The sequence below is a fragment of the Asterias amurensis genome, chromosome 6, assembly GCF_032118995.1.
Source record: "Asterias amurensis chromosome 6, ASM3211899v1".
Classification (NCBI taxonomy): Eukaryota; Metazoa; Echinodermata; class Asteroidea; order Forcipulatida; family Asteriidae; genus Asterias; species Asterias amurensis.
The window spans coordinates 22,007,380-22,034,631 of NC_092653.1; the positions used below are offsets into that span (position 1 = coordinate 22,007,380).

General features: G+C 39.5%; 2 protein-coding genes across 3 annotated transcripts in view; both read left to right on the top strand.

The window, feature by feature from the left end:
• The window catches only part of LOC139939000 (nitric oxide synthase, salivary gland-like), a 44,706-nt gene extending 30,172 nt beyond the window's left edge, over positions 1–14,534 (top strand). The window contains exons 18-25 of the mRNA XM_071934705.1: positions 1,323–1,492; positions 3,924–4,131; positions 5,477–5,561; positions 6,183–6,486; positions 7,103–7,294; positions 7,947–8,081; positions 8,606–8,754; positions 10,572–14,534. Of these exons, the coding sequence (XP_071790806.1) occupies positions 1,323–1,492; positions 3,924–4,131; positions 5,477–5,561; positions 6,183–6,486; positions 7,103–7,294; positions 7,947–8,081; positions 8,606–8,754; positions 10,572–10,593 (1,265 nt within the window). The 3' untranslated portion in view covers positions 10,594–14,534. The remainder of the gene's footprint in view (positions 1–1,322; positions 1,493–3,923; positions 4,132–5,476; positions 5,562–6,182; positions 6,487–7,102; positions 7,295–7,946; positions 8,082–8,605; positions 8,755–10,571) is intronic.
• Positions 14,535–15,480: 946 nt separating this feature from the next.
• The window catches only part of LOC139937967 (cilia- and flagella-associated protein 251-like), a 35,336-nt gene continuing 23,564 nt past the window's right edge, over positions 15,481–27,252 (top strand). Inside the window, exons 1-9 of one of the 2 annotated variants that reach the window (XM_071933281.1) lie at positions 15,481–15,529; positions 17,593–17,767; positions 18,159–18,328; positions 19,905–20,180; positions 20,811–20,957; positions 22,607–22,710; positions 23,407–23,512; positions 24,973–25,131; positions 26,817–26,985. In XM_071933281.1, coding sequence (XP_071789382.1) covers positions 17,635–17,767; positions 18,159–18,328; positions 19,905–20,180; positions 20,811–20,957; positions 22,607–22,710; positions 23,407–23,512; positions 24,973–25,131; positions 26,817–26,985 — 1,264 coding nt within the window. In that variant the 5' untranslated portion in view covers positions 15,481–15,529; positions 17,593–17,634. Of the gene's footprint in view, positions 15,530–15,637; positions 15,739–17,592; positions 17,768–18,158; positions 18,329–19,904; positions 20,181–20,810; positions 20,958–22,606; positions 22,711–23,406; positions 23,513–24,972; positions 25,132–26,816; positions 26,986–27,252 lie in introns of those variants that run through there. The other variant, XM_071933282.1, reaches the window with a different exon arrangement.

Here is a 27,252-nt window from a genome sequence, read left to right on the forward strand (position 1 = left end):
AGCTGCTGTCTGGTGTTCCACAAGGTTCAGTCTTTGGCCCCCTGCTGTTTTTGATATATACTCTTCCTCTTGGACAGATCATTCGTAAACATGGCTTGGAACTACACATGTACGCAGACGACACTCAGATTTACACATCTATCTGCCCTGTCAAGTCTTCTGAAGTCCTTCAAAATGTATCAAAAGTCGAAGACTGCATAACTGAGGTACAGGCCTGGATGTCAACTAATTTTCTCAAACTCAACGCTGACAAGACCGAGGTAATAGCGATCGGTTTCAGAGCACAACTCGCCAAGTTTCATCTTCAATCAGTTAAAGTTGCAGGAGTTGATGTCTTAGTCGAAACCAAGCCAGTCAGAAATCTTGGAGTCATGTTTGACCCTGCAATGACTATGTCCGCGCAAGTTTCAAGCATCATCAAGACTGCCAACTTCTACCTCACTAACATCGACAGGGCCCGCAGACTACTGACTGTCGACGCAACCAAGCTTGCAGTGCACACTTTGGTCACTTCAAGACTCGACTATTGCAACAGTCTTCTGATTGGAATCAGCCAAAAACTCAAAAGGAGGCTAAATAACATGCAACGAACAGCTGCCAGACTCATCACAAAGAAACGCAAGTTCGACTCTATCACCCCGGAACTCATCACACTACACTGGCTCCCCATCCAACAAAGGATCGACTTCAAGGTCATCGTTCTCATGTTCAAGGCCTTACATCAACAAGCCCCTCATTACATCATAGACATTCTGCAAGTTGGTGCTGAACGGAGACTCCTTCGGTCAAACAGCTCCTGTTCACCATACTTTGTAGTTCCAAGAACAAGTCACATCACTTTTGCCGATAGAGCCTTCTCGGTATATGGACCCAAACTCTGGAATAAACTTCTCAATCACATCAGGGACACAACATCACTCAACAAATTCAAGGCACTTCTGAAAGCCCATTTGTTTCAGGAGGCCTACCATCAATGACTTTTTATTTCTTCTGTGCCTCAGCGCCTTTGAGCAAACTTTTGATTTAGGCGCTATACAAATTACGTTTGATTGATTGATTTGATTGATTGATTGATATCACATCTAACGTTGTTTTCATGTATATAGGTTCCGTTCGAGCTTGGGTTCCACATAACCGGTTCCTACCGTGTTCCGTTCGCTATGCATTGTCCTATCTCCTTGATATCACATCTAACGTTGTTTTCATGTATATAGGTACCGTTTGAGCTTGGGTTCCACATAACCGGTTCCTATCGTGTTCCGTTCGCTATGCATTGTCCTATCTCCTTAATATCACATCTAACGTTGTTTTCATGTATATAGGTACCGTTCGAGCTTGGGTTCCACATAACCGGTTCCTACCGTGTTCCGTTCGCTATGCATTGTCCTATCTCCTTGATATCACATCTACACCTTCACCAATGTTGCTCAAGACGCTATCCATGCATGCAAGAAGCCCACTGGAACAGAAACAACTGTCTCGCTTAGGAGAGGTAAAAAAATATTTGTTTTGTGTTAATTTTGTTCACATTGAGAGTGTTATGCACGTTGTGTTTTTTGAACGTATGTAAAAGGCACGTTTGTGCGGCACCATAATGTAGCCAGAGCCCTAAATGTAGCCTGACTAAATGTAGCCCCAAACATGTACCTAAATGTAGCCCGGACCTAAATGTAGCCCCAAACATGTACCTAAATGTAGCCCGGACTTCCACAAATCATCTAAATAGAAATAAAAACAGTGGATTCTTATAGTGTGTATGTCCATCACTCAGTGACGCTCCCGGTGTTGTAACATACAGTATTCAACCAAGATGTCCAACTACGTTTGAATTATGGGACGTAGACATTTAAAGGACCATGTAATGGTTTACTAGGTGCCAATCAAACCAGGAACACCGAGACGAACCCCTTCTCTTTCGAATTGTGTGTTTTGCGTGCGTTAACACACGGGACCAACAGAATTACGTCTCATGCGAAGGATGAAGCTTCGTAGTTAAGTGTATTTCTAAGGACACAGGTGTCACGGTTGGGATTAAACGCACACATTGCTGATCAGAAACACCAGAGTTTGAATTAGGTGCGCTTAACCGCTAGACCAAGACACGCCACATTGGCATTGTTGCAGCATGGAGGTACAACAAACTGACAAACAAACTACAATAATGTCAAAGTATTGTCATTTTGACGCACGCCGTCAACGGCAGAAGTTTTGCTAGTTTTTCAAAAACCCTCAGGTTTGGGTCTCATTTTTGTATCTATAATTACGGAAATTCTTAAGCGTACAACGTAATTAAATGAAAAACAAACACGTTATAAAGACGTTTAATAGCATTCCCGTTAACTTCATTTCGCTCAACCTGTTAAAGGCAACATACCAAATTTTGTGGTCACGTTTGATAAAGTTGTTTGTGTCTTTTATGCACATTTGTGTTTTGATTAATTTGTTTTACTTTCATTTTATTTTCGATCATCTCTGCAGACGAAACCAAATTTAACTCAAAACCTTTAGAAAATATTTTGTGTGTTTCGAACAATGCATGCTGTGATTCAGAACTTAAGAATGGTGGACGCCAGGTGGCAGCATACAGTTATAAATCCATTGTTTTCGGTGATGAAGAGGCCCGGGCATGCTCATCAGACCTATCAACGATGGAAATTCACCTTGTAAGTCTGCTGCCACCTAGCGTTCTAAAATCCCCCATGTTCTGCTAATTTTAGTTTATTAGTTACTAATCCACTAATCTAGAGAGTTAACTTTACCACTTGATCTTTAGTTTTGATTTTTGCATTGATTTGCATGTGTCTTCACCCATCCATTGCATGTATCTACACCCATTGTCTGCCGTTTGTTTTGCTGGGATTGGATTGTGATTTTTGAACGGAGTTACAACAAGAAAACTTGGAGCAACAGTCCGACAATGAGGTGTTGTGTTTTGTTTGTTTTTAATAGACCTTTATCATGGTGCAGCCATCTTGAATTAATTTGTCCCCATTGGTGTCAATGTAAACAAACTACAAAGGCCGTGTCCGAAATGGTGACTTTGGCTACAGATACGGCTAGATCGCGTGCGTCTGCTATTCTTCAACACTGGTAGAATGTTGGGTTGGTTTTTTTTTTTTTTTTTTTTTCAAAGTGAATTTCCCACACATTATTTGTTCCAACAATTTTATGAATCGATCCTGTTGGTAAGTAATCTATCCATCCCCCAGCCCACATATCCAGCGGACAGAATTCAATGGGACACTGATGGCTTATTTATATTAAAAATACATATAGAGCGTAGTAAAAGCCAAGCAAGCGTAGTGTTTCACAAACTTGGGTCCATCCAGACCTGCTTATAAGCAAATGGTTTTAACTACTTTGAAAATGTATCAGTTTCCTGAGACATTGCCAATCATTTTCAGATATGTAAATCTATGTTTTCAACTTCATGACAGTACCATTTGGTCACTTATTTAAACCAAAAGGAATATCTCATTTGGGGACCAGTCTGTTTTAGATCGATGTGATATAGGCTTTTTTCGAAAACACGACTTCGGCTTTGGTTTCGGCTTCAAGCTCTATCGTCTCGCCTGAAGCCCTGAGCGCGTACGGACAGCACACGCAAATTGTTAAAACAACCGCGGGGCCAAGCTAGCCTTAGACTTGACTCAAGTCCCAATCCCGTGCCATCCCCAGGAAAATACTGCTTGTGATGCTCTGCATTCCAAAATCTGTTCCGCATGTGACGGCGAGCGCGCACTGTACTGTGTATGCTACATGTTCAAATTAATAAGTTAGGCTATATGATTAGGGACCTCTCATACGAGAATGGGACTTGAATCAAGTCTAGGTAGCCTGGGCCGAATTTGGAGCCGAAGCCGTGGATTCGAAAAGGGTCAAAGTTGACAACCCCTTTGTGTTTATCCTTACCATTTTTTTAGGGTTCAGCCGTGTACGATGAATGGCAGTACACATTCCCTAATCTAGCTGAAGTACTCGAAGCATTCCCAACTCTCCGGATACCAGCCTCCATGCTTTTAACCTTGCTCCCACTCCTAAGGCCACGATACTACTCCGTCAGTTCCAGCCCCAGGCTAAACCCTGGGGAGGTGCATCTGACCGTTGCAGTTGTCCAGTACAAGTCAAAAGGTACTAAATGGTGGATTTTAGGACGCTAGGTGGTAGCAGACTTACCAAAAAATTTCATTGTTCTTGGTAATGTGCGCATGCGCAAAACTACGTAAACAATTAACATTTTACCTGGTAAGTCTGCTGCCATCTAGCGTTCCAAGGTCTCACATACGGTAATATGCACATAATCATAATTACGTTAACATTACTTTCTGGTAAGTCTAGCGTTCCACCTAGCGTTCCAAAGTCTCCTTTTCCTTAGCTAATCTTTGCTCAAATTGCCAGTGCCTTGGATTTGGTCTTGCTCTTGGATGGCAGTAAGAACACACCGGTTCTTCACAGAACCAACGTGGACTTGGGTGGCAGCAGACTTACCAGGACATTCCTTTGTTGTCCGTAATGTCCGCTCAGAGCTATGAAATTTACCTCAGTCTGCTGCCACCTAACGGTCGCAGGTCTCCCATTGCAACACTTCTTCAAAAAAAAATACAATAGTTAACAAATGGTCTAACATGGTTTGAGGTTTAGCAGTCGACATAAGCTCCCCGAGGTATTGGAAGTTGACTAAAAGCCCTTTTCTTGTGACATCACTTTAATTAGCCAAGGGACCGGTAACTTAACCATCGTAAGTGTATACTCGCGTGCCCGCGTCTGGCACGTGATGTTGAATGGAGCAGAGAGAATTCAGCTGTGGTCATGAATATAATTAGGATTGGTAATTTAATTATGATCGGCAACATGCAAAATTTCAGCACAATTTGCATAGCATTTTGTTAGCAATTGCAGCGTTGAAGTCTTGCCTCAAGACAAAATCACTGCAAGTCGCATTCACACTGATCAACAAATTAATTCACTGGATATTTTTTTTCATTTCAGATACATTTATTTCATGTCAATATCAATCAATACATAGTGTGATTGTTCAGAAAACATATAATAGCTTGTACAAATGAAAAAATTCGAAGAACAGTATAATAAACAATCTGACATTAACATAGGAAAATGAGGCTTTTTGTTCCCCTTCCTTTTTAAAGACAAAGACAACAGAAACAAAAACGTACACGTATTCTTTCGTTAAGCAACAAAATTGTATAATAAGATCTCAAGGCAGCTTTAGAAAATATTAAAGGGTGCGTTCGTTTAGCTTCCCTGGGTCGACCCCGGTGTGTGGCGTTTGTTTTTTTCCAGGACGAATGTGAGTAATTATCTGCACACGTTCGTCCTGGGAAAAAAAACCGCCACACACCGGGGTCAACCCGGGGAAGCTAATCGAACGCATCCTATATAAATGCCCCTCACATTGATGTTTATAATTATCATTTATAATCATACACAAATGTTTACTTTTTTATTTGGTTTTCAGGAAGTGGCGCTATCAACCATGGTGTATGTTCCAACTGGTTGGACTCTCTGGCCGAAGACACCACGGTACCTTTGTACATCAGGAAGTAAGATACTACATGTTGTGTAGCGGGACTGCTAAAAATAATAAGGGGGGGGGGAGGTCGTACATAGAAAGTGGATACCAATTACCGAGTATTACACTTTTACCGAGTGTGATGTTTTTTACGCTGGGTTTAAGCCTACACACAACTCCCTTACCAAAATTATTTTAGTTCAAACGGAAATCATTTTGTCTGAGAAACTGATACATGTAATTAAAAATACTAGCGGGAAACCCGCGCTACGCTCGGGTCCGTAGCAACAGTTAAAACGGCGCGCAAAACCCCACAAATTTTGGAGGTTTTTTGCTCATAAATCTGTCAATTCTCAAACGGATTTTGTTCAAAAATAGATGAGTGTCTAGACAGAGTCAGCGTCCTTCTTCCTTGTAAATTTGGCGAGGTTTGATGCGGTATCCAGGGAGAAGATCCAATAACATACACACACAACCGTGGACTTCTCTTTGTTCTCCCATGTTTGTACACAAAATCTACCGAGAACTGTCCCCAGTGTGACTTTTTCCCGGATCCCTTTTGTTAATGTCCTCGGTTATCAATAGTAGACATGCCCACACACACACAAACAAATCGGCTATTTATAAAGAGATGTTTTTGTTACCAACATAGGGAGTCTTCTTTCAACATGCCGAAGGATAAACAATCCCCAATGATACTGGTAGGACCAGGCACTGGCATTGCGCCATTCCGCAGCTTCTGGCAACAACGTCAATTCGACATCTCTGAAAGCTTGTCAAAAGCAGACACAAACAGCAAGATAACCGAACACAAATTCGGTGACGTCACGCTGGCGTTTGGCTGCAGACATTCTAAACTAGATAACATTTACAAAGAGGAAAAACAAGTTGCGCTGAAGGAGGGCGCCCTCACAGACATGTGGACGGCTTTCTCACGAGAGGTGCATCTTCCAAGAGTAAGTCGAAAACAACTAAAATTGTTTGTACACGTTTGGATATGGCTCTGAAAATAAACAGCAATAAAAACTAACGTACTAAGAAGTACAACAACTTATGCATTTTAAGAAACTAATCCCCAAAATTATACTAAGGTTATGGACAAAATATATTAATTTTTACCACAATTTTTTTTTAAATATTACTAGAAGCGTTACCGCGTGATTGTAGTGATTTTATTCGCTCCGACTTTAAACATCTAGTTGCGATAACGTATAACCCTCCTCCCGTCAGACTGGGGGGTTACGAGATTCTCTCGAGCGGCAAATGAAATCTGGTCCAACAAATATAATTTCGACAGCTAGTCACCAGATTTGCCCAATTTTTACCACTTTTAAAAATCATGACACAAATTCTGAGGGTACGAAGTTAAATTCTCAATCTAATGAACACTCAAAACACCATTGAGAAAAAAAGAAAAAGGACAAAAACTTACCAGATCCCAGAGCGAATTCCCAGGTTTCTGTTGTGAACCATGTCTCAATGCTTTTCAAAAGCTTTATTTTTTGGTTGGACTAAATTCTGTGTGAAGAAAGAGGTTTTTTTTTCTTTTTTTCTTTTCATTTGCTCCTACAGACTTATGTTCAGGATTTACTGCGCAAGAACTCGGAGAAGGTGTACAAGATACTCCAGAATGTCAAAGGTCACATGTACGTGTGTGGTGACGTCAACATGGCAGCTGGAGTATCAGCTACGATACAGTCCATTCTGGCTAAAAACGGAGAAATGACCACAGACGAGGCAAAAAAACGTCTAAAACGCATGAAAGTAAGAATGAAGATAATACAAAGATAGCATTTACAAACAAATTATTACATAACGCATTTTACATACAATAAATCATGTCAACGCACTTTACAATAATGCCCTGGTCATTGGGTCAATAACATTCCTGTAATCTTTCTCACCTCCCTGGGGAGTATACAGCCCTGAGCTGCCGTGGCGCTCCAAAGGCTTTTTCAAATGCAATATCAACCTTTACCCTCGCAGGTACCCATTTAATTTTATATGCCTGGGTAAAGACAAGCAATTATAGTCAACCCAAACTTTGGTGAATTAACCACCAGAACTTAAATTCGATGTTCTCAACAACCCGGTCATGACACTCTACTCTTTGATGATTAAACGTGCTTGCGTAAGAGTCATCATATGCGCAGCACGTACACGTGTGCTCTTTCCATTGTTTTACATCAAAGATGGTGGCCGATGACGTCATGTGCGATCAATGTGTTCAACTTACTGCTCTTAAAACTTCCAAGTTTTACCAAAGTCTGACGTCATCATCCAAGATAAACCAATAAGATACTTTTGAACGCTTGCTGGCAGCAGACTTATTATATTGTTCACATGTGGTTTTTTTAGAGTGTAGGTGTCCATCATTTTAACAATTTCTGTCGGTTTTGTGTGTGTATATTTTAAGGCCGAGGGTCGGTACCATGAGGATATTTTTGGGGTCACGTTGAGGACTGATGACATCACAGAGAAGCTGCGCAAGCTGGAGACTCGGTCAGAAGACAACAAGTCGGTGGCAGATGAAATCGTCATTCTGAGATCGGTATGGAATTACTATCGACATTTTAAAACTCAATTTTGAAACAGAAAAAAAACCGGACAAGAACCGGACAGTGTGACTCCTCCCATTGTCCCTATTATGTTTTTACCCTAACTTTTTACAACAGGTGGTTCAAAACAATTGGTTTGAACGTTTTCCCAACATGGACCTTTCCCAAACCGTAGACCCTCATCATCATCATCATCATCTTCCCTCGGCATAGACTAGCGTCCGTGGCCGCCGCGTCCTCAGGTCGGAATGGTGGCGCACTCCTGAGTTGCCACCATCACCTGGTGTCTTTCAATCGCTGCTCATCTAAGTTCTTCGACGCTTCTTCCACTCCACTTAGTGACGTTGTCTATAGCTGCGCCGGGTAGGCCTTCCTGTCTCACCGCATGCGCGTAGACCCTAATGTTCTCTTTTGTAATAGGTCCCTCTTTGAATGTGTATACCTACTCACATCAGCGTAGGGGTTAAAACCAAAATTAAAATGAACGTGACAGTTACGTGTATTTTGTTCCTGTCAGGGCAACTTCATTAACCGCCATAAAGACACTTACATTCGGCGGACTTTGAGTGCTACCCACTCCACGTCAGTTACCGATTTGACTGATATCGACTATGGACGAGACGGCGGACGACAACGGAAAGTGTCAGCACCGCCCCCTCCATTCAGGTTAGTTGTCGGTGTGTCCTGATTTTCAAGCAATGATGATTATTGCTTCTTGAAAAATTGGGAATGGTACCACAATAGTAGATGATACCCATGTGCATATACCCTTCCTTACGGATCGAGCGCTCGGGTTTTTCAGCAGCAGAGCGTGGGTTCGAATCCCCGGGTCATGACACTTGGCAAAGGACTGGGCCATCAATGATATTGCTTCGCGGAAATTTGGGAAGGCTCCTAATGGATGATACCCTTACGGACTGAGAGCCTTGGTGTTGCCACCAGTAGAGTTTGGGTTTGAATCCCGTTCATGACACCTGTGTCCTTGAGCAAGGCACGTAAGAAGTTGGGAAGGTAGTGGTTATTATTGGTTATTGTCAAAGACCAGTCTTCTCACTTGGTGTATCTCAACATATGCATAAAATAACAAACCTGTGAAACCTTGAGCTCAAATGAAGTTGTGTGCTTTTATAGATGCTTGATTTCGTGACCTCGTGAGGTCTCGAAATCAAATTCGTGGAAAATTATTCTCGAAAACTACGTCACTTCAGAGGGAGCCGTTTCTCCCAAAGTTTTATACTACCAACCTCTCCCCATTACTCGTTTTCAAGTGAGGTTTTATGCTATTAGTTATTTTTAGTAATTACCAGTGGTGTCCACTGATAAACCTGTTTCAGTCACTGGAGTAGGTGGCAACAGGTCACTGGTTGCAGTTGATTTGGGTTGACGGCCCAAATCAGTCAAGTGTAGCCATCACCTTGAAGTGGTCGTCCGACCTTGATGAACTCTGGAAAGTGAGCCCCTACATTTTGTGCACACTGACTCGGTCCTTTGTGCTGCACCTAAATGTAGCCCGAGCCCTAAATGTAGCCTGACCTAAATGTAGCTCTAAACATGTACCTAGATGTAGCCCGGACCTAAATGTAGCCCAAACATGTACCTAAATGTAGCCCGGACCTAAATGCAGCCCCAAACATGTACATGTACCTAAATGTAGCCCAAACATGTACCAAAATGTAGCCCGGCGGGCTACATTTAGGGCTCGGGCTACATTTAGGTGCCGCACAGTCCTTGGAGATTGCAGCTCCCTGTTATGTTTATAAATATCATAATTGAGTTCAGAATGTGGATAAATATGAGTCTCTTCCTGCTTGTTGTAACTTTCTATGAGTGCTATAAACGATGTGACCTGTGATACACATGTTTACAAAAGAGCCACAGAGCCTGGATTTCCTGCAGGAACGATTTGTACACAGCCTAATAGAAGAAATCATAAAATCTTATATTTTATGGAGATTGCACTGTCAAAATCTTATCAGCTTTTGACATGATGGTAGGGGGCTCATCTCAAATTTCATAATTCTTGGATTTATTTGGAAATTATGACACAAAATGTCAAATTTCCCTTATGACCTGTGCAGTATTGTGCCTGCCAGAATGTACAAGGTCACACCTGTTGTAAACAAATTTCGCATGGTCTATAATAATCCTGAGGAGATGTCGATAATCTTAATGTTGGAAGAATTTGTTTAACCTACAAACTGTACAGGGACAGCAAACCAGCTGTACCCCTAACCACCAGGCTAAATTGGGCGGCAAAGTCTGCAATTAAACCTTGAGGTGTTGACAGATGCCCCAATACAGGATAAACTGAATTTGCAATTCCAGTGTTTTTTGTTCTAAGGGGTGGCAGATAAAACGCCAATTGGTTGGGAGTCGCGGCGTCCATGGTGACTTAGAACTCCTATACAAAACAAAAAGATAAACAAGCATGAATTTCACGATAGTCAAATTGATATATTTTAAACTGAACTTCTTTCCCACAGAAACCAAGGTCTGCGGTATTGAAACTAAGATCAAGCAAGTAGCTAAAGATCAAACCTCAATGTTATGAAGCAAGTTCTCCAGGAAAGCCGTTGATGAAGGGTATCTGCGCTCAGAAGAAAAGGAAGATTTGAATAAGTACAATAGCTCATTATTCGCCAACCTAGTAGAGAAGTCATGTTTTTATTGATGATTATTTCAATACACCATTCGTCCTGGCTTTATGCTGCTTCTTCTAACACTATTATAAAGAATAGCAGATTTTCTTTTAACATACTGGATAATAATATGTAACGCACACTCTATGTAAGGCAATGTAAAGGGTAACATTCTAATTCTTACACTCTTGCTTTGATAAGAGCCATCATTCCAACAGCTTTGTTCTACGTTGTATCCCTTTGGAACTCCTTGCCTGGTGCATGTTTCCCTCCATCCTACAATCTACATAAGGGAACAGCAAATCCTACCTTCAGCTCCCGTTAGTTTTATTCATATTTAATATTTTTCTTCTTGTAGCCACTTACCAAGAGTGGTTATTTATGAAAATTGTCTTTTTGCTAATACTTAACAGTTCTATGCCTCTTTTGTGGATTTTAAAATTACATTGGAGGAGTCGACGGCAAGTTGGCGGCGAGTTGACGGCAAGTAGTCGGACCCTAGTTTGGGGCTTAATCGGTTTGTTTTTTGGGTTTTTTTTTTAAGTGGAGCTAGAGAGGGTTCGTCTTGCACGTGTAAATGGTATCCTTCCACATTATTTTTTAACAATAATCCTCTCCAGTTTATCTTCTGAAAAATTATATGATATATTTTTTTATATGTTTATTCATATCGGGAATGGACTCATCATAGGCCTATAAACATTACCGGAAGGTGTAGTTTTATAATTCATAATTTATAATTCATATTGGGCCTTTTTTCTCGGGATAAATTTGGGCTTGTAACCACTCACAAGAGCTTATTTTTAAAAAAAATAGTGGACTAGTGATATGCCTATAAAATATATTATTGGATTGTGTTGTAATAAATATTGGACCTTTTGTTCGTCGGGATAAAGTTGGGGTGTGTTGCCACGCCCAATAAAGTATGGTTGTTAGATAAATAAATTAAATTCTACATTTTATAGTGAATAATATGATATGCCTGATATTTTTAAGGTTTTTATTCATTGTGGGAATGAAACAATGATAGGCCTATAAACATATATTATTGGATTGTGTTGGAATTACATAAACCTTTGTTTGTCGGGATAAAGGTGGAGGCAGTAGCCACGCACACGCAAGAGCTGACTAAATAAATAAATTAAATTTTGCATTTTAAATAAATTAAATTTTGCATTTTATATAGTGGATATATATAAACATAAATTTTTAGGTGTTTATCATAGCAGGAATGGACCAATGATAGGCCTGTTATATTGATTATTTTATAACACCCCAAACATTTCTAAATACTGTACTATTATTATTAAGTTACAGACCTGAATGCTACAATCCACGGACGACGCGAATACAGATTGCAAACACTTTTACTTACTGTGTTGCATGTAGTGTCGTGCAATCCGAAATGATTACAGACTATTAATTTATCATCCTCGTACACGCAACGGACGTCTGGGTACTGCACGCCGTGTGCTAGTCTGTCGGACTAGCGCACGGCGCCGTGTGCTAGTCTGTCGGACTAGCGCATGGCAAACCGACGCACTATCACACGGCCGTCGTCTAGCAAAACTAAGACATGTCATGTGACGCGCTCTAAACCAATGAGCAGGCAGAATACTTGCAAGGGGTGTTATAATAATAAATATAGGACCCTTTGCTCGTCGGGATAAAGTTTTGGTGTATTGCCACGCCCAATAAAGTATAGTTGTTAAATAAATAAATAAATAAATAAATGAATAGATGTCTGCAAATTTATAGTGGATATATATTTTTAAAGGTTTGTATTCATAGCGGGTGAGGACTAATTATATTGTGTGGTAATAAATATTGGACCCTTTGTTCGTCGGGATAAAGTTGGAGTGTGTTGTAATAAATAAATAAAATTCTGCAAATTTATGTGGATATTATTTTTTACAGGTTGTTGTATTCACAGCGGGAACGGACTAATGATATGCATATAAAATATTGGATTGTGTGGTAATATATATTGGACCCTTTGTTCGTCGGGATAAAGTTGGAGTATGTTGCCAGGTCCTTAAAGACACTGGATACTATTGGTAATTGTCAAAGACTAGTCTTCACAGTTTGTGTTTTTCAACATTAATGCATAAAATAACAAACCTGTGAAAATTTGAGCTCAACCAGTCGTCGAAGTTAAGAGATAATGATGAAAGAAAAAACACCCTTGTCACACGAAGTTGTGTGCTTTCTGATGCTTGATTTCGAGACCTCAAGTTCTAAACTTGAGGTCTCGAAATCAAATTTGTGGAAAGTTACTTTTTTTCTCGAAAACTACGTCACTTCAGAGGGAGCTGTTTCTCACAATGTTTTATACCATCAACCTCTCCCCATTACTCGTAATCAAGAAAGGTTTTATGATGATAGTTTTTTGAGTAATTACCTATAGTGTCCACTGCCTTTAAGAGAATGTTAAAGAAACCAATTACTGGGTAGCTAAAGATCTCGTTATGATCATAAACAATAGCTGGGTATATAAAGAAACCAGTTAGATGTAAAAGGAAAATATATTTGGAAACGCACATATTGGAAATAATCATCTACAATTATATTATGCAATTTAAAGTTATTATTTTGGATGGTGTGACACTTGGATCCTTCGACGTCGGGATAAAGTCGGAGGTAATATTCTGGGTTTTTGTTTTTGTTTTTGTTTTGTATTTGCTAAAAAAAAAGCTGAACGAGTAATGATTTCGAAAGTGTTTGTTTTTTTTTCTTCTACTGGCTGTTGGATTTTTTATTTTTTTTTAAATTCGGATTCTGTGTCATTACTCTTTAATTTTAATAGACTTTAAATCCGTGTCAATTTGACCCCTAATGGGAACAGGCTCCATGGGACCTGGATCTGGACCAATATTTTGACCCGGAATTTTTTTGGAGTGTTATTTTATTTATTTTATTCAGTACACCCCATGCGTGTTAAGATACTGGACACCATCAGTAATTGTAAAAGACCAGTCTTCTCACTTGGTGTATCTCAACATATTATGCATATAACAACAAATCTGTGAAAATTTGGGCTCAATTGATGGTCAAAGTTGCGAGTGAGAAAATTGTTACATTCTTTTCTCAAAAACTACGTTACTTTAGAGGGAGCAATGTTTTATACTACCAACAGCTCTCCATTACCCGTTAGCAAGTAATTTTTTATGCTAACTATTATTTTGAGCAATTACCAAAAGTGTCCTGCTTTCATTTATTTTGTGATTTTTCGTTTCCCCTTTGTTGCGTGATGTTTCATTTTAATGTTTTTAAAGATGCTATGTCAGATTTTTTGCCCAAACATTAAAATAATTGATTTTTTTTTAGTGAATGGTATTTTAAAGAGTATCACCCACTCTAACGAAAACAAGTTTAACTTTTACTTTTAATGGTCAGGAACCATGACAAAAATTTAAAACGTTTCTTATAAAACACATAGAATTGGTCACGTGATATAATATTGCTTGGATCCCGACAAAAACTAATTTTGAGCACTTTATTTCACTGCTACTAATAATTGGCGGACTTTTTCGAGCAATGGCTCAAGTTAAAGCTTGTAACTTTCTCGACCCTCATCAAAATACCTGTTGAATTTTAAATCAAAATTTTGGGGTCAAATCGGCAAAAAATCTGACATAGCATCTTTATAATTTAATGATTGTATAATTTTACTGTTGGTATAGGCCTAAACTTCTATATTGGTGTAGTACATTGTATGCCGTATATTCAAAAATAATTATCGGGACTATTGGAGCAATTCGTAAAAGAAAAATTATGACATTATTAAAAGTCCATAATGGGATTGGAACTATCCTAGGGTTGAAGTGTACATTATTATGTATCAGCCTACTTATAATTATCTGGGGTTTTCGGACTAATATTTATCGTCCAGACGTTTGGAATGATCAGAATTGAATTGCCATTAACTGTGTGGTAATTAGATTCAGGGAGCAGCGAAACCAAAGGGGTGCACGGGGACTTGGGGCGTGGCCCCCAATTGATGTCACCCTTAGGTGCCCCCCCCCCCCGCCCTTAATTTGAAATCTGGACTTTAGAGTCCTCATGTGGGAAAGTTATAAATAACCTCGCAGTTATGGTAGCATTGCGTACTCGGTACCTAATTCCTGTGCAAGTCTGATTATAACAAATTGTAGGGAGATGTTTCAGTTTATGACCGACTTCAGAGAAAAATTTCAAACGTGACGTCATTGGATTTAACAACCCGCAAATTGATCTAATTATACCATCATTCCAATAGGAATTTATCGGCAGTCGAAAGGCAAATGAGGTTCAATTAAGGTGTGGATTTTACGTCATAAGCTATTCGTTGATGTGTGACAAAAATTAATATTGACAAAAATAGGCCTTTTGGATTATAAATCGGACCAATTTTTCGAGAAAAAAATTAATCTCAAACCAATGTCAATCGTCGAAGGAAAAGAATTTTGTCTAAATAGGTTTGACAATATTTTATTAATTTATAAAATTCAACAATGATAATTTCAGTCGACCAAAACAACAGTAGACGTGAACCGCAGTATTATTTGGTTTGGATGGATTATTATTACACAATCTATTAATTGCATTGACCCCAAATGTTAGTATACAAAAAGAAGAATGCATACGTCTATATAATTTAACGCTGATAAATGAATTTTCAGTCAACCAAAACAACCGTAGTCGTGAACAAACTGGGTGGCCACTATTTTACAGTTTCTTAAAAATCTCAAGAGAGGGCGCTATAATATAGGCAGTCGTAGGCAACTGCGTAAACAGCTAGTCTCCAAGGAGATTTCTATGCGGTAAGTTCATCTTGATTTTATGTTCAATTTTTCCTGAAATTATAGTTAACATTTAACCAAATTTTATTCCTCAATTTAAACTGGTGTCTGTTGTGATAAGTTTGTTGAGCTGTTGCCATTTTACCAGCCACGGCAAGCAGTTATAATCGGTTTTACGCAGACGTTGTCAACGTTGCAACGAATCTGTGGATTGACACTGCATCTAATTCGTGAGAGTTTGAAACTATTTTGTTAGTTTCATTTTTGCTTTTCACTAGACCTTATTTTTATAAAATACTCAAAATTTCCGTCTCTTGATATCAAAGAGCACATTCTTTATTAGTTATTCAGACGTGTGTGTCTTGTTTTAAATCGGATAAAATGTGTGAAATTACATGATGAGCAGGGGTGAGCATTCACAAGAAGTCGAGATGAACTGGATACAAATTGGTTTGTTATGTATGGTTTGGTTAAAAACACACAAACTCCTGCATCCAGCCATGATTCACCCACCATTTTATCTTCCTTAACATCAAATTATATCCTAACCTGTTCACATCACAGATTGTATACAGAGAGGCACAGTTTTTTTTTAATGCTGTATTTTATTTGGGGAAAAGTCCATTTTTCTTATGTTAACGTGTCGGTCCTACTAAAAGCCGACAACAAGCCGACAACGCCGACAACAAGTCCAGAGCGCCGCCAACATGCCGCCAACACGTTTTAAATACCTCAAAAATGGCAAATAAACCATATACATTTTAGAATTATATGTGTTCTGTAATATAAACATAAAGTTAATGTAAAAACTTCACAAAAAGTGTGAATTTTTAACCAGAAAAAAACTTCACTTGCACGGAAAGCGGTCGGACGCCATCTTGGCTTAAAAACCGTGTTTGGACCAGACCATTATGATACGGGTAGATTTAGCACTTGTCAACAACAGAGGGCGGGCTTTATGTGAAGACCTTCACTGCAGTGTGCACAGTGCATGACGCCCGCCCTCTATTGCTAAGTCTGACTCACCCGCATCATAATGGACTGGTCCAAACACGATTTTAAGCCAAGATGGCGTCCGACCGTTCTCCGTGAATGTTAAGTTTTTTTTCTGGTTAAAAATTCACACTTTTCGTGAAGTTTTTCCATTAAATTTATGTTTATATTACAAAACACACATAGTTCTAAAATGTATATGGTTTATTTGCCATTTTTGAGGTATTTAAGACTTGTTGGCGGCGTGTTGGCGGCGCTATAGACTTGTTGTCGGCGTTGTCGGCTTGTTGTCGGCTTTTAGTAGGACCCTAACGTGTTAATAAAGACTGCAGGGCTTTTTTTTTGTAGCTCAAAACTTTTAACTGGACCAGAAAGAATAGACCGGAATCAAATGAGAAAAAACTGTATTGTACACAGGCTGCTTATGGAACAACCACTTAGAATTAGACAGGGTTAACACACTGGACACTATTGGTAATTGTCAAAGACCAGTCTTCCCACTTGGTGTATCTCAACATATGCATAGAATACAAACCTGTGAAAATTTGAACTCAATCGGTCGTTGAAGTTGCGAGATAATAATGAAAGAAAAAATACCCTTGTCACACGAAGTTGTGTGCTTTCAGTCGCTTGATATCGAGATCTCAAATTCTAAATCTGAGGTCTCGAAATCAAATTTGTAAAGTATCACCTCTCTCGAAAACTATGATACTTCAGAGGGAGCCGTTTCTCACAATGTTTTATACTATCAACCTCCCCCCATTTACTCATTACCAAGTAAGGTTTTATGCTAATAATTATTTTGAGTAATTACCAATAGTGTCCACCCCCCTTGCCTTTAAGATAAGTTTTATATCATTTTCTAGGCCTACTCAACAGAATTAAAAGATAATATTTGTATCAAGTTAAAGTGAAAATGTAGTGAGGTGTTATCATTTAAAAGCACAAGATTGCCTGACTTTTCGGTCATACATTAAGTTTACTGGCCAAAATTTTAAGCCCTGATTTTCTTTTTAGTCTTCAGGAATCTAAGTGCAAAAGGATTTTAAATGTTTGGTGACAATTTTTTTTCTTCACTTCATATTTCACAGGACGTGTTAATTATTCATTACTCCATTGAAAGTAAAACCATCATGGCTGATCCAGAAGAGCAAATAGAAGAGCCAAAGGTCTTGGAGGAGACTCAAGATGCCGAGACAGTCCAAGACGAACCTGTGCAGGAGGAAACCACTGATGACCAAACCAATGAGCAAACCACAGAGGAAGGTACAGTAGAGCGCACCATAGGTGTGTCATGGCCGAGCGAATAAGAGCACCGAACTCAAGCTCTGCTGTTTCTGCTCAGCAGAGTGTGGGTTCGAACTCCAGTCGTGACATTTGTGTCATGTGTGTATCTAAGCAAGATACCTGACTATAATTGCTTCTCTCCACCCAGGGGAAAAATGGGTATTTGTGAGGGCAGAGATGGTTTTGTGGTTGGTTTAGCTTAGTGCGCTACATATTTGGCAGCACAGGCTGTATACTCCCCAGGGAGCTGAGATGGTTTAAGGAATGAAATGGCTCAGTGATTAGGGTAGTAATGTTGGAAGCGCTTTGAAACATGGTGTATAAAGCACTAAATCAAAACTAAATATGATTATTATTATCATTATCATAGGTGAGGCTACAACGGAGCAAACTGTGGATGAGGCTTCTACGGAACCCAAGGAGGAGGATGCTGATGCAGGAGAACAACCTCAAGTCATAGAGAGTGAAGTCCAAGAAGAGGTTACTGGAGAGACCTCCGCAGAAGCTGAAGCTGCAGATGATAAGGAGCCAACAGATGAGGTAAGGAGTAATTTGAACGGAGTATTTTAGCATTAATGTTAACTTGAGCTCTGTCCGCACTGGATTTAATTTGGGTAAACTAACTGAGCCAGTGGGTAACGTAGCCATTTCAAGTCCACTGCAAACAGCCCAGGTAACTTTCCTCACAGGTAACTTAACCACGCCGCGTGGGTAGTTTATCCGAGCCAAAGGGGCCCAGGAAGATTGACCAGGTCAGTTTAACTGAGCCAGAAAATCCAGTGACCTTTCACCGGCTTTAGATCACGCGCGTAAACCTGGCATCTTTTGTTATGGTTTATTGTTTTGGTAATTCTACCCGTGTCAATTCAATCCTAGTGTGGAAGATTAACCCATCGGAATGTTACCCGGCGTCATGGTAAAGTTACCCAACATGTTTATCCAGTGCAAACACGGCTTTTTTGTAAGTCTCGTCTTTTTAAATAGTTTTTTTTAATTTTTTTTAAGCCTAGTATATGCCTGGCAACAACAATGTACAACTACAATCATGTAAAATAAGCCTAGTACATGCTAACAATGCACCTTAGAGCATAATAAACCTCAACATTTTCTAGGGTACCATTGTGGGTCTCATGTCCCGTGGCGTTTCGGCTGCCTTGCTCCGCACTTGCATTGTGCCTTCGAACATTTTCCTCTTTTTTTTTGTCAAGGGGCAGTTGCATGCCTGAACTATTTGCACTGTGGTTATACTTTGCTGTATGATTTTTTTGTCTGGTCCAGACTTATATTTTGTTACCTTACAGCACCTTGAGGCAGAGTTGATCTGCAACTGTGGCGTATCACAGCCTAGCGGTTCAGAGCACCGGACTCCAGCTCTGGTGTTTTGATCAGCAGAGTGTGGGTTCGAGTCCAAGTCGTGGCACTTGTATCCTTGTGACTCATGTGTCCTTAAGCAAGACATTTAACTATGATTGCTTCGTACAGTTAGGGAGGTAGTGCTTTCTGCTCTACCAGCCAGGCTGGTTTATGCTACCTAGCCTCCATGCGTTTGGGCTGTAAAGGGGGTTAACCCTGTTTCAGACACAGGAGTAGGTGGCAACGGCCCTTAAAAAAAAAGTTGATTTGTAGCCCACACCTTAAAGTGGCCTTCAAGCCTTTTGGGTCTGGCGACTTGCCTAAAAAAAAAAATTAAAGGGAAGGTACACATTCGGTAATTGTCAAAGACCAGTGTTCTCACTTAGTGCATTCCATCATAAGCATAAAATAACAAGCCTGTGAAAGTTTGGGCTCAATTGGTCATTGAAGTTGCGAGAAAATGATGAGAGAAAAAACACCCTTGTTGGACGAATTTGTGTGCTTTCCGATAGGAAAGACTTCTAGCTAGAAGTCTTTCATTATTTTAGTGAGAAATTACCTCTTTCTCAAAAATCTATGCTACTTCAGAGGGAGCCGTTTCTCATTATGTTTTATACTATCAACAGCTCTCCAATGCTCATTACCAAGTCAGTTTTTAAGTTCATATTTGTTTTGAGTAATTACCAAACGTGTACCTTCCCTTTAAATACTGAAAAAATGTTTTGCGCTTTATACATTTTTCTTTCTTCTTATTATTATTAAGGAAGAGACGAGGCAAGAGCAACTTGAAGGTGAAGATGATGTGCAAACTACTGCTCCTCCTCCAACAGCTGAAGCTCAGTCAACCTCACCTCAGCCGCTCTTAATGAGAGAGGCAACGGAAGAAGCCATCCAGGAGGAGGCTGAGACGGAGCAAGTTGGTGAAGGGAGCAAACCAAACTCACCCGTTGAGAAACCTCCGTCTGTGAGGGCACAGGGGGAAAGACCGAGTACAGCTGGATCTACCGGGTCTTATGTCGAGTCTTCCTCAAATGCACTGGTAAGTCAAGTCAGCCGTCGATTTTACAAAGAGTTAGGACTCGTCTTATCTCGAGTTACACTGAGTAACTCCTCCTAACTTAGGATTAATCTGAAGGTCTGCATGCTACAGTGCAGGGTTGGGACTCGTCCTAAGTCCTAAGATTAGTCTTAAGTTGGGAAGAGTTTTGTGAACTTGACGGCAGGTTGGCTAAGTGGCTTCTGTCCATGCCTTTCACCTCTGTGGACCCTGCAGCTGATTTCATGAAACCCTAGGATTAATCCTATCTCGAGTTAGGAAGAGTAACTCGTCTTAACTTAGGATGGGTTCAATGCGTCCTAGCGCCTATGGATACGGAACTTAACTCATCGTAAGTCTTAAGATTAAGTAGGTTAGAAACAGTTTGGTGAAATAGATGGCTGATTCGATATCCTTGCATGTGGATAGGGTTTTTTCTGTCCCTACCATGTACACTGTACCTGACTGCATGGGTTTTCCCCTGTAGGGGTTTGCCTCCCAAGTCTAAAGCTGAAATTTCGTACATGTCTTCTGCTTTTTATGTCACCTTTTCATACACTGTACGAGTAAATCGGTTACTGTAAAGTTTGTTTCATTTTCATGCAATCAAATTTTTCTTGTTGATTTGCACAGAGCTTGACTTGGTCGTTTGGCGTAAATAAAAGCGTACCTTCCATTAATTTGACCAACCACCTGCGTAAGATGGTCGTCTATACCACGGGACACACTGCAGTGCTGTATAACTATCAGAAGAACACGCAGCGACTACTGCAGGGACATGTAAGTTACCCTTCATCATACCATTTATGTTAGTCATGTTAGGCCATGACCAAATTGGCTGCTACAACTACGACTTCTGCTAAACTTCTGCGTCATCATATGTTGAACACCCTAAGAGGCCATAAAATAACCCTCGGCACCCACAGCATTAAGCCTTTTTGAGGTATGGCGGACACAGTGCTACAACACTGTAAAGTTGTGGTAAATTTGTACATTCAGTGAATTCAGTACATTCAATGTTATTCAGTGAAGTGCGCATTTAAAGGGTGTATGTAACTTTTGTAGGACAAAAAACACAATGTCCACAGATTTACACTAAACTTACACAGATAATGATAGTAGATAGCTTCCCTGAAAATATTACGTGCTGAGGTGCTGTAGTTTTTGGGAAATGAGTAAAACAATGTCATGAAAATAATTTTTGTCTCATGAGGTAAAAATTTTCTTTTAAGCATTTACAAACGTATTTTCATGACATTGTTTTACTCATTTCTCAAAAACTACAGCACCTCAGTAAGTAATATTTGAAGGGAAGCTTTCCACTATCATTATCTTCAAACCCTGTAAGTTTAATGTAAATCTATGGACATTTTGAAAAGGTACCCAAATCCTTTAAGGCGACGCGACGTTTACACGTAAACCTAATGACCACCAACATGGTGAGCGTGGCATCAGTCGCGGCGTGTGACACGCGCGTATCACGTCGGCCATACCTCAAAAAGGCTTATTGCCATGGTTCCTTGTGTTTTTGCTGTGGTGCCCTTTGCAAAGTTACAAAACAAATTTACATTTTCGTCAAAGAGTGCCCCTTTTTAGAGGAAAATTGCTGTGCCCCTTCAAGAGCCAAGTTCAATGCCTTTAGCAGCAGGGCCCAATTTCATAGAGCTGCTACTAAGCAAACAAATTTCTTCCTTGATAAAAACAGGATTACCAACCAAATTTCCATTTGTGGCATATTGCTTGTTACCGGTATTCAGGTGTTGTTTGCTTAACCTGAAAATCAAGTGGACATTTGGATGTTAATATTGTTTTTATCGAGGAAGAAAATTTCATGCTAAGCAAATTTTTGTGCTTAGCAGCTCTATGAAATTGGGCCCAGTTGTGGTGTTACGAGCGGTCTAGATCTCTGTACCCAAGCTCCGGTGTTGTCAATAGCAGAATATGGGTTTGAATATTAAGAAGGTAGTGCATTCTGTTCTACCAGCCAGGCTCCTAGTGTGTGATACCCATGCCTATATCCTTAAAGGAACACATTGCCTTGGATTGGTCGAGTTGGTCTTTGGAAAGCGTTTGTAACCGTTTGTTATAAAATGCATATGGTTAGAAAGATGTTTTAAAAGTAGAATACAATGATCCACACAAATTGACCTCGAAATTGCGTGGTTTTCCTTTTACTTTGCGAACTAACACGGTCGGCCATTTATGGGAGTCAAAAATTTGACTCTCATAAATGGCATCATGCGCCGTAGCACCTTGTAAACCCTTACAAGGTGCTAAATAATTGGGTCTCAAAATTCATCACTGCAATTACCTAGTTTTCTGAAAGTTTGTATATGCTCAGCGCCTTTGGTACAATGTAGATACATGCGCTATATAAGACTTCGATACTAATAGGCTTAATCAATTTGTTTTGGTCTTTATATATGCAGAGTAATAACATCACCTATATCTGCGCCAGTCGGGATAAACGCTGGGTCGCAACGGCAGACAAGGGAGATAACAGTATGGTGATTGTATGGGACACATATACAGGGTAAGCATTTCTACTGTTTTATAATCAAATCTGATTGACTGTTTATCAATACTGCTTTTGGATGGCATTGGTGGCTAGTGCTTAAAGGAACGGTTTGTGTTTGGTTATCACTCAATTATAATGGCAATAAAAAACTTATTTGGTTAGAAGTACAGTCAGCTTTCAATAGTATAAAGCATTTCAAAAATCAATTCGTTTTAGAAGTTTGTACATTGTGGTTATAGAAAATATATACGTTTTCATCCCTGAAGTTTGGAATCTGAGAAGCAATTTTGTCAGTGTTCTCAGATTGTGTGTTCCAATAGACCCTTCCCATGAAATATGTAAATTGCACATAGCGCGTGCGCACTAACGTTTTGGTTGGCAAAATGAGGGAACATCGCGCTGTTTTGTACACGGCTAATGGGTGCGTGACGCAGACGCGATTGCGCGTCTGCTCAGTGCACAACTCTATGGTGTTTGCCAACCAACAGGGTCTGTACGCATGCGTGCATGTGATTAGCATAGTTCATGTGAAGGGTCCATTACGAATTATTCTTCCTGCTTGCATTACCACTCCGGACTTTCAGCGAGGTCTCAAAAATGAAATGTTCACAAGTTTATTGTTACAACAATCAAACGGTTATAAAAATCAAAGGTATGTTTCCCTGTTAGTGTTCATCATTTTTTCATTCTTTTTAAATATGTTTATTACAGAACTCCTGTGCAGACTATTTTTGAAGCCCATGAGAATGGTGTGGTTTCCATGGCGATGACACCAGATGCGAAATACCTAGTTACCCTCGGGACTACCCCAAATCAGGTAATTTCCTCCTCTTTTTTTTTTATTTTTTTTTTTTTATATAAAGACAGTGGACACTATTGGAACAATGTAATTACTCAAAATAATTATTATCATAAAACCTTTCTTGATTAAGAGTAATGGGAGGAGGTTGGTAGTATAAGACATTGTGCGAAACAGCTCCCTCTGAAGTGACATAGTTTTCAAGACAGAAGTGATTTTCCACAAATTTGATTTCGAGACCTCAAGTTTAGAATTTGAGGTCTCGAAATCAAACCATCTGAAAGCACACAACTTCGTGTGACCATGGTGCGACAAGGGTGTTTTTTCTTTCATTAATATCTCGCAAATTCAACAACCGATTGAGCTAAAATTTTCATAGGTTTGTTATTTTATGCATATGTTGAGACACACAAAGTTAGAAGACTGGTCTTTGACCATTACCAATAGTGTCCGCTGCCTTTAATTCCATAAACAACAAAGAACTTACCAATACAGCAAATCACAGAAAAAGCATCTAATCAAAACAAACAAAAGAGCCTAAAGGGCAGTAAACAAGAAAACCATGAACTTAAGACAAACAAAAAGGACAACAAAAAGACCAAGGACTAGACAGTACCAACTAGACATCCAAACATCAGATAAACAATATAAACACTGGGAAGAAGAACGTAATTAAACACAGTTTTTGTTATAAAGATCGTAAAGTGAACCATTTCTCGTTGCGATGGCCAATTTTTTTCATTTTTTTTTTTTACATTTATGCGCTTTATTTAAAGGCAGTGGACACTATTGGTAATTACTCAAAATAATTATTAGCATAAAACTTTTCTTGGTGACGAGTAATAGGGAGAGGTTGATGGTATAAAACATTGTGAGAAACGGCTCCCTCTGAAGTGCCATAGTTTTCGAGAAAGAAGTAATTTTCCACCAATTTGATTTTGAGACCTCAGATTTAGAACTTGAGGTTTCGAAATCAACTATCTAAACGCACACAACTTCGTGTGACAAGGGTGTTTTTTCTTTTATAGTTATCTCGCTACTCCGACGACCAATTGAGCTCAAATTTTCACAGGTTTATTTTATGCATATGTCGAGACACACCAAGTGAGAAGACTGGTCTTTGACAATTACATGTACCAATAGTGTCCACTGTCTTTAATGCGCTATGTCTGTCATAATTGACAATCCTTACACCAAAATGACAATATTGTTTCTTTCATTAAAAAGTCTGCATTATGTTGAAAAAAAAAAACAATCTTTGACCCCACCTTTCGCATGTTTGCTGTTGAAAGAGTTCCTCAAAGAGAAAGCACCAACAGACAAATTTCTCTAGAATTTTTTGGTTTGTTTTTCATTTTTTAATCAAACACAATGGATGAACTTATTATTTTGAAAAACAAATAGGTATGTACATTAAAAAAAATTAAGGGTAACATGACTTTGCTGACAACATGTCTGGTTTCTGATCTTCCCTGCAGTGTATCTCAATATGGGACTGGACGACAGATGGAGAGACACCAGTCTGCTCTATGCAGCTCAGTAACAGCTATGGTCAGCAGCATTACGTCCATTTCAACCCAGAGGACACGTCACAGATTGTGTCTAATAGCGACAGTCAGGTTATCTTCTACTCATGGGTATGTACAGATACTTTAAAGTAAAGACCCCTTGCAATATGCACAGCGTACTCACAGGTGCCTATCCTGGGGGTTATTTTTGGTGTCAAAATCGTATACAAACATGCACAAAGTTATGCGCATTGTTCGGAGGAGTGTTCTGTATTGTGTAAGAAATCAACAGCTCCCCCTTGCATAACGCGAATCGCTACAGGTATGCTGAGGTCACGCGCAAGTTTTTACGCACAGAGAACGAATGATCTGCCTCTTTTGTGATGGGAAAACAATTTTTGGTTTTGTTTATTTGTTTGTTTAGTTGATCTCCCCGTCAAGTGAACTCGGCAAACTCCCACAAGGGGATTTAAATGCCAAGTTGGGAACAGCTAATCTCTCTAATCTAGAGTATGAATCAATACAATGTGATTTAAAAACATTATGACAATACTTGTTCTAGTCATTGTGAAATAAGCGGTTAGCTTGGTTGAACTCAAACTCACAATCTTGTGATCGCAATTCCTGCAGTAATAAGCAAAAGACCATGTGTCCTGGGCCCAATTTCATGGCTCTGCTTACCGTAAGCACAGAATCGGCACTTACGGAAGCAGGGAATTCTGTGCTTACTGTAAGCGTATTTCACTGGTTAGCAGCGAATTGTGGCTTCTGCGCGGGCGACTTCTACGTTACTAGGCATTCTACGCTTACAAGGCTAGCACAGAAATTTGGCACTTGCACAAAAGGAGAATTGTTATAGTAAGCGCAGAATTTGGCGATAAGCAGAGCCATGAAATTGGGCCCTGCTGGTCTTTAAAAGCAATTTAGGACCAGCAGGGTCAGGGCTGTGGGGATGGTCCTTAATCGCTTGACCACGACCCTGCAAGGTCTTAAAGAAGAGGTATCTGTTTGGTAATTGGGCCCAGTTTCGTAGAGCTTCCTTAGCACAAGTAGCTAAGCGCAACCCCCAAAAATGGTTACCAGCCAAACTACCGTGTTACAATTTGTGACTGATATCCTGCCCATAATGCTTAGCAGAATTATTTCTGCTCAGCAGAAAATTGTTAAGCAATATTTTTTGCTTTAACAGCTCTATAAAAATGGTCCCTGGTGTTAACAGGTGTGCACATTATTGGAAAGATTGAAAACATCAAAGTTCACTGACTTGCACATAACTTACAATGGTATAAAGGTGCTCGTACAAACAAAACTTTTCTTTGAATATTTTTGCCAAAATTATACACCGCCTTAAAGGCAGTGGACACTACTGGTAATTACTCAAAATAAGTATTAGCACAAAACCTTACTTGGTAACGAGTAATGGGGAGAGGTTGATAGTATAAAACATTGTGAGAAACAGCTCCCTTTTTCATGGAAAGAAGTAATTTTACACGAACTTGATTTCGAAACCTCAGATTTAGAAATTGAGGTCTCGAAATCAAGCATCTGAAAGCACACAACTTCGTGTGACAAAGGTGTTTTTTTCTTTCATTATTATCTCGCAACTTTGACGACCAATTGAGCTCAAATTTTCACAGGTTTGTTATTTTATGCATATGTTGAGATACAGCAAGTGAGAAGACTGGTCTTTGACAATTACCAATGGTGTCCAGTGTCTTTAAAGTTCTCCCAGCTTGTAACAAATATATGTATGTCTACGAAGATCGTTTATTTCATGTGATCCTTTTATTTGTGTTTTCTCCATCAACTTTCAGAAAGGTAGCAAGATCGAGCATGTAGCACCCTCATTGACCGACCAGGATTTCAACCGGATGGTCGGTCATTTCAGCCAGTCCATCTTCTGTAGTAATAGCACTAGGGCCTTCACAGCTACTTCAGTCGGTAACGTCGTAGTGTGGGACAACAACAGACCTATTTCTGGACGTGAGTATTGACTGTTTAAAAATATAAGTAAAAGTTAATTAAATAATAAGCTATGTTATTAAATATTAATTTTGGTTCTAACCCATACACCGATGTTTGTATTTAACATCTCTTATATATTATTAAATAAAAATAATATATAGTCTTATATAACGGCTTACCTACATGTACCAATAACGCACTCCAGGGGCTTGAACAAACAGAAACGTTTTAAGACAGTTTTATCTGAAAGTCATTGGTTCAAATCGCGCTCTAGTAAATTTGTCT